The 7623-nt window shown below is 48.0% G+C and overlaps 1 protein-coding gene across 1 annotated transcript; it reads right to left on the minus strand.

Moving 5' to 3' along the window:
- Positions 1-2305: 2305 nt before the first annotated feature.
- Positions 2306-6995, minus strand: LOC113091664 (GPI-anchored CFEM domain protein A-like). The gene is made up of 4 exons (XM_026257265.1): positions 6783-6995; positions 6418-6549; positions 5483-5782; positions 2306-2325 (listed from the first exon to the last, which is right to left on the minus strand). Exons 1-4 carry the CDS (start codon positions 6874-6876, stop codon positions 2306-2308), a joined length of 546 nt encoding a protein of 181 aa, XP_026113050.1. The 5' UTR covers positions 6877-6995.
- Positions 6996-7623: the final 628 nt, after the last annotated feature.

Genomic DNA, 7623 nt, shown 5'->3' on the forward strand with positions numbered 1-7623 from the left:
TCTTGCATCGCCTGCATTTCATTCTGCCATGGAGTAATCTTTTTCTTTGCATCCACTTTATTAATTTCAGACGTGACTTGTTCGTTTCACTCACATAAACTTTCTCAATGAGTGCTCTTAATAAAGTGCTCATCTATACAGTTGATTAAATGTCCATCTATTCGTTTTACTTATTTTACCTTCTAAGTTTGATTTCTTCCCTCCAACCCGAACTTCATAACCTGAATTGTATCAAATTCAGATGTTTTAAAAATATATATCGAGCTCTGATGGCGCAATTTCGAACAGACAAATCCGGAAATGGGCGGGACTTTACTGCCCAGTTGTTTTGGGAATAAACATTATTTTAAATAAAATAATAAACTTGATGGTGTTTGTTTTTATAATATTAAATTATTGAATTGCAATAAGGTTTATTTGTGTTATTATTTAGTATTTTTTCCTGTCCCGATGGCGATGTCACAAGGTAACTGGTACATTTCTGAGCGCTGTCGTCACACAGTCATTTCCGATTACTCAAACAATTTTGATTTAATCATGTTTTAAAGATTACTAGGGCAGATTTTCTATTATATTCTATTAGATTTGTATGTCTGATAAATGAAAATAAAATTGTGAGTGTTTATAAAAGATTATACATTTTAGTGTTATATAAAACAGACTCGAATAGATTATTCGACACTCTTTGCAGCCAAACGCCCTCTTGAGGAACACTACATAAAATGTTTTACCGCCCAATGGATCTTCCTTAACGGCAGAAAAGCCAATTGAATTGAACTCCCGCACGGTGTGATCGAACGCTGTAACGCTCCAGACGTCTTAATAACTGTGGAAAAAAGGTTTTTTATTTAGTTTTTGACTTACAATGTCATTAAGTGTAAAGTCATCGGCTTTATTTGTGTCTATAAAACAGAATATATTTGTGTTATAAGACTTGTTATAACTATTTTAAGTCAATGCATAAAAATTTGGGTCAAATCTAAGACCAAAGTAAGAGCCCTTGTCTGACTGCTAGTTAGACTAGTTCTTACCATAAAGACTGTTTATGCAATCGGCCTGGTCTTACCCTGAACATTGATACATTGATTGGATGCATGCTACTGTATGTGACATGGTTTATTAATGTATTTATTCTTTGATTATTAGATGTCACATTACAACACCTATAAAAAAACGCAACGTACTAGAAAGTCTAGAGGATGAATGTGAAGGTAAGTCATTTGTCAAACAGTAATCATTTAGCAAATAGCAGTTCTTACACTTGATACACTGGTTTCTTTAGTTTTATTTGTGGCCTTCAATGTATAGGAAATCTGTTTTCTCTTAATATATTTATATACTCCTCCATTATGCTGTTAACTCTGTAAACTACATAAATGTGTTTTCACTGTGTTTTTGTTGTTGTTTTAGCTCCAGTGAATACAATGAAGCCAATAAAACAAGAAATACTGATGTGGCAGAACAAGGTGGAAGTATTACAAAATACAGTGAATGAGTTGGAAGCCCTGAACAGTGAGCTTCGGCAACAAGTAGTGGAGCTTTCAGCACAGCAAAGTAACGGCTCAACATTCATTTTATAATCTTTACACTAATATATACATTGGATTGTATAGATTATATATTTTAGATGTGTGGTTTCCATATTTGTATTCTTAAAATTTATTTTGAGCACTGTTTCAGATAGTGCACCTGAATTTCCTTTTATGTTTCATACAATGGAAAGGAACTTGAAAATGCATATTGCATTTGTATTGATTTTGATGCAATATTTGTTATATTTCCTCCTTCAGATGATCTGATTCCTAAAACATCGGTGGCACATGAAGACACTGGTGGTGTTGACCTATCTAGTGATGGGAACACAGCAACTGATGTAGAATCATCAGTCACAGGAGAATCTTGTAATGACTCCTCTTCAAGTTCAAGTTCAGAAGGGACTCGTCAAAAAAGAAAAGAAAAGAAAAGCAAAAACAAGAAAAACAAAAGCAAGAAACATAAGAAGAACATGAGGAAGGACAAGAATGAATATGACAGGATAAAACGAGGTAAACACAGCTCACACAAAGTTTTTATAGAGATAGTTGTTTTACTTACTGGAATCTGATTTCCATGCAATTAAAATTAAGGGGGGGGGGGGGGGTGGAGCTTCCAAGCTTCAAAAAGGATGCAGGAGTGATATGATACATTCCAGGACTTGAGTCATTTACATTAGTCGTGATATATTTGTGTGCGAAAAGACAGTAATTTAAATTTAGTAAACCGTCAAATAATTTTGTTCCAAATATGTTCAGAGTGATTAAACTCACTAGGTTACACAGTAGAGGTCTTCATGGGTCCAAAAATTCTTGCCCGAACCCGACAGAGACCCGTAATGTACTACACCGAACCGACCCGGACCCGTCTATTTTTTCAAAAGCTGGACCCGGACCCGTGTAGATCCGAGAAATGCCTACCCGGACCCGACCCGGACCCGTATATTACTTGAAATCTGGACCCGAACCGGCCGGGAAGACACAGACCCGACGTTGGCATATTCCACCTTAAATTGCTATTACAAGTCAATAAAACTGTTGCGAAGAATACAGCTTTTTGTCTTTCCTAATTTAAAGAGCCGTGATCTCTCTTCCTTGTACCTGACTGCCTGTGATGCATTACAGTCCTCCGTCAAGAAAGTTATTCATGTTATTCCTCTCGTTATTCCAAGTCCAAGCGGAATCCACTCATTATTTCAGCTTCAAAAGTCCACTTGATGTCACGGTGACGGATGACAAATGCTACTGTGCACATGTACATTCTGACTCTAGTTAATTCGCATAATAACTTACACTGTTTGCCTTTTGAACTATAATAACGATCGCTCGTGCAATGCCATGGCCGCTGACATTATTTATTTACTATCATCTGATCTCTGTCTGTGCTCTCTGCTCTGCATCGAGTCTGAATCTGAACCACTAAAACTTTAAGATTAAACGGTTCATTTATAATATTATAAAAATGGGAGAAAATGTAAAACGCGGTTTGGCGGTCGAAGTGTCCCTCACTGCTTGCCATAGAAACATTGATTGCACATGCGTGCTAGCTTTATCAACCAAAAATGCCTTAACGCAATTTGAGCGTAATAGAAAACATTCAGGTGACAGTTCACCTCAGATTGTGTTGCTGATTTGAAATATATTAAACATGAGTGTGCCAAGTCTGCAAGCATTACCGTGTGTACATTTGTATTAACTCTTGAGTCTGCGAGTGAGAGAGAGAGAGAAAGATCTGGCTCACTCTTTTCTTTTCCTAATTTTACATGCTGCAAGTTCCAAAAAACACAAGCAGTCTTTGATCACGGCCGGATGTTCTCCGAGTCCGATGACTCTGATCGGCGATCGCACGGGTATTACACACAATGTTAAACAGACCCGGGACCCGAGGTAATAGATTCGGACCCGACCCGGACCCGGCTGATGATTTAAAATATAGACCCGAACCCGTACGGGTCCCGGGTCAGGTCCGGGGTCGACGGGTATCACTTTTAGCATAGCTTAGCATAGATCATTGAATCGGATATAGGACCATTAGCCGCTTCCCTGTCCTGCTCCAGCGCCGCTTCCCTGTCCTGCTCCAGCGCCCTGGCCATAGCCGCTTCCCTGTCCTGCTCCAGCGCCCTGGCCATAGCCGCTTCCCTGTCCTGCTCCAGCGCCCTGGCCAGCTCCCTGTCCGGCTCCTGCCCCAGCGCCGCTTCCCTGTCCGGCTCCTGCCCCAGCGCCGCTTCCCTGTCCTGCTCCAGCGCCGCTTCCCTGTCCTGCTCCTGCTCCAGCGCCGCTTCCCTGTCCGGCTCCTGCTCCAGCGCCGCTTCCCTGTCCGGCTCCTGCTCCAGCGCCGCTTCCCTGTCCGGCTCCTGCTCCAGCGCCCTGGCCAGCGCCGCTTCCCTGTCCTGCTCCAGCGCCGCTTCCCTGTCCTGCTCCAGCGCCGCTTCCCTGTCCTGCTCCTGCTCCAGCGCCGCTTCCCTGTCCTGCTCCTGCTCCAGCGCCGCTTCCCTGTCCTGCTCCTGCGCCCTGGCCATAGCCGCTTCCCTGTCCTGCTCCAGCGCCCTGGCCATAGCCGCTTCCCTGTCCTGCTCCAGCGCCCTGGCCATAGCCGCTTCCCTGTCCTGCTCCAGCGCCGCTTCCCTGTCCTGCTCCAGCGCCGCTTCCCTGTCCTGCTCCAGCGCCGCTTCCCTGTCCTGCTCCAGCGCCCTGGCCATAGCCGCTTCCCTGTCCTGCTCCAGCGCCGCTTCCCTGTCCTGCTCCAGCGCCCTGGCCATAGCCGCTTCCCTGTCCTGCTCCAGCGCCCTGGCCATAGCCGCTTCCCTGTCCTGCTCCAGCGCCCTGGCCATAGCCGCTTCCCTGTCCTGCTCCAGCGCCGCTTCCCTGTCCTGCTCCAGCGCCGCTTCCCTGTCCTGCTCCAGCGCCCTGGCCATAGCCGCTTCCCTGTCCTGCTCCAGCACCGCTTCCCTGTCCTGCTCCAGCGCCCTGGCCATAGCCGCTTCCCTGTCCTGCTCCAGCGCCCTGGCCATAGCCGCTTCCCTGTCCTGCTCCAGCGCCGCTTCCCTGTCCTGCTCCAGCGCCGCTTCCCTGTCCTGCTCCAGCGCCGCTTCCCTGTCCTGCTCCAGCGCCGCTTCCCTGTCCTGCTCCAGCGCCGCTTCCCTGTCCTGCTCCAGCGCCGCTTCCCTGTCCTGCTCCAGCGCCCTGGCCATAGCCGCTTCCCTGTCCAGCTCCTGCGCCCTGGCCATAGCCGCTTCCCTGTCCAGCTCCTGCGCCCTGGCCATAGCCGCTTCCCTGTCCAGCTCCTGCGCCCTGGCCATAGCCGCTTCCCTGTCCAGCTCCTGCGCCCTGGCCATAGCCGCTTCCCTGTCCAGCTCCTGCGCCCTGGCCATAGCCGCTTCCCTGTCCAGCTCCTGCGCCCTGGCCATAGCCGCTTCCCTGTCCTGCTCCAGCGCCCTGGCCATAGCCGCTTCCCTGTCCTGCTCCAGCGCCCTGGCCATAGCCGCTTCCCTGTCCAGCTCCTGCGCCCTGGCCATAGCCGCTTCCCTGTCCAGCTCCTGCGCCCTGGCCATAGCCGCTTCCCTGTCCAGCTCCTGCGCCCTGGCCATAGCCGCTTCCCTGTCCAGCTCCTGCGCCCTGGCCATAGCCGCTTCCCTGTCCAGCTCCTGCGCCCTGGCCATAGCCGCTTCCCTGTCCAGCTCCTGCGCCCTGGCCATAGCCGCTTCCCTGTCCTGCTCCAGCGCCCTGGCCATAGCCGCTTCCCTGTCCTGCTCCAGCGCCCTGGCCATAGCCGCTTCCCTGTCCAACTCCTGCGCCACTTCCCTGTCCAGCTCCTGCACCCTGGCCATAGCCGCTTCCCAGGCCATAGCCGCTTCCCTGGCCAGCACCCTGTCCTGCACCCTGGCCAAAGCCGCTTCCCTGACCTGCGCCCTGGCCATAGCCGCTTCCCTGTCCTGCGCCCTGTCCCGCACCCTGGCCATAGCCGCTTCCCTGTCCCGCGCCCTGTCCCGCGCCCTGGCCATAGCCGCTTCCCTGACCCGCGCCCTGGCCATAGCCGCTTCCCTGACCCGCGCCCTGGCCATAGCCGCTTCCCTGGCCAGAACCGTTTCCATGGCAAGTTGCCTGACCTCTTCCCTGGCCACGCGGTTCACTGCATGCAAAGCCACCGGTGGTTGGGCAACATTTCTGTGTGGCAGGACACTGGCCATCATTGAAACAGCTATCAGCACAGAGTGGGATCATCTCCGGTATGGGACATTGACCTGGCTTCACTGCATGAACACAGATAGTCAGCTTTAGTTTGTGCATATAGACCAGAGATCCTTAAATCTGGACTTCGAGATCCACATTCCTGCAGAGTTTAGCTCCAACCCTAGTCAAACACACCCGAGCATGTTAATCAGTGCCAGTCAATGTCTTTGGGATCATTAGAAAAATCTGAGGTAGGCGGCTTTGATCAGGGTTGGTGAATGGCAAGTTTTATCTAAAGAAAGAATTCCATTCCAAGTCAGTGGTTCTCAATTCCAGTCATGGAACACCCTTACTTAACACACCGGATTGAAATCATCAGCTTGTTGGTCCAGTTCCTGGATCTCTCTCCTGACAAGCTGATGATCACAATCTGGGGTGTTAAATAAGGGGGACATGCAAAGGGATGGCTTTAGCAAGGGACGAGCAAGGGGTCCCCGGGACTGGAATTGAGAACCACTGTTTGAAGCATTATTCCTTTTTATTTTGTAAATCCATCCGGTCCTTAAAGCCATCCCAAGGGATGATTTCAATCCGACTTTAGAGAACAACTAAAGGCAAACTCTCTGCTTAGGACTTACATTGAATCCAGAGTGTTACTAGTATGTGTGTGTGTGTGTGAGTTTAACCTTAGCATCGATTATTAACTGAAACTCACTGAAAACAGGCAGCACGCAAACAGGCCCAAATTCAAATCGACAGCATTTGTGCCCTCCAGGGCAGTCTTCATCAGAGGAACAGCCTCGATGGGATGGTTCGACCATCAGCCTCTCCGGACAGAAACCATCCACTAGAGAATTCAAGAGGATTATAAGGGGAGTGCGGTTTCACCATTTGTAAATCTGTGGTTTTGCAATGGGTCTCAAACCGAAATACAAAGTTTATGCATTTGTCTGCTTCATATCAAAAGCGGTTTAAAACCTACTACGCATTCATAAGCGATGTTAACTATTTTCAAAGACTGAAAGTCACTCATTTCTGCATTTCTTCAGGTTCTGTAATGAAATTAACAGATCTTTTCACCTGTGGTTCGTCTTTGAATAGCGCGAGCTATGCTGAAGTATCCAAACAGACAGAAAAAAACAGCAATCAACGAGAAATACATTCGAGCTGTCATCCTCCCAGCCTGTGATCTCTGCTGGAAAATGCAGTGAATCGGTGCGTCAGGACAAGCAGACAGCAAAGAACACAAAACTAAAACGATTACTTGTTGCTGCAATACCAACTTCTGTAAAATGGGATTTTAAAGATTGAAGGAAAACAGGTTAATTCCAACCCTGATCAAACTCACCTGCCTGTAGCTTTCTAGTAATCTGAAATGCCTTGATTAGCTTGTTCAGGTGTGTATGATTGGGGTTGGACCTGCTGAATGCTACGTTCTAGCCATGTCATAAATTTACGCTGGGTACACGCCAGAAGATAATCGGTCTGATTTTGGGCCGATTTCTCCCCTTCCGACAATCATAGCTATGTCCCGATTATCTTGACTGTTCTACAGATTATGTTATCTGATTTTCTCTTGCCGTGAGGTGTGTTAAGAGTGTCCGAATCTGATCGGAAGAACATCGGAGACGCCCCGATCGCGAATCGTAAATATTTAACACGTTTAATATTTACGATCAGAATCCTGATGTGTGGGGGGGAAGCCCGAGGAAAAATGCGTGCACGCTCTGGAGATTATCACGTGAAACGAAACCGTATCCAATCAGAAAGCGAGATGATGGAAGACTGAAGCCGTCATGGCGCAGCACAAAGTGAAATTGTTGCGGACAGCAGAGATGGAGGATCATCTTGTTGATTTGTGGCAACAGCACAAATGTTTATACGACGTGTCGTGTATAAAATCATTCCAACACTATCATTG

This window comes from Carassius auratus, unplaced genomic scaffold (genome assembly GCF_003368295.1).
Source record: "Carassius auratus strain Wakin unplaced genomic scaffold, ASM336829v1 scaf_tig00214260, whole genome shotgun sequence".
NCBI classification, from domain to species: Eukaryota; Metazoa; Chordata; class Actinopteri; order Cypriniformes; family Cyprinidae; genus Carassius; species Carassius auratus.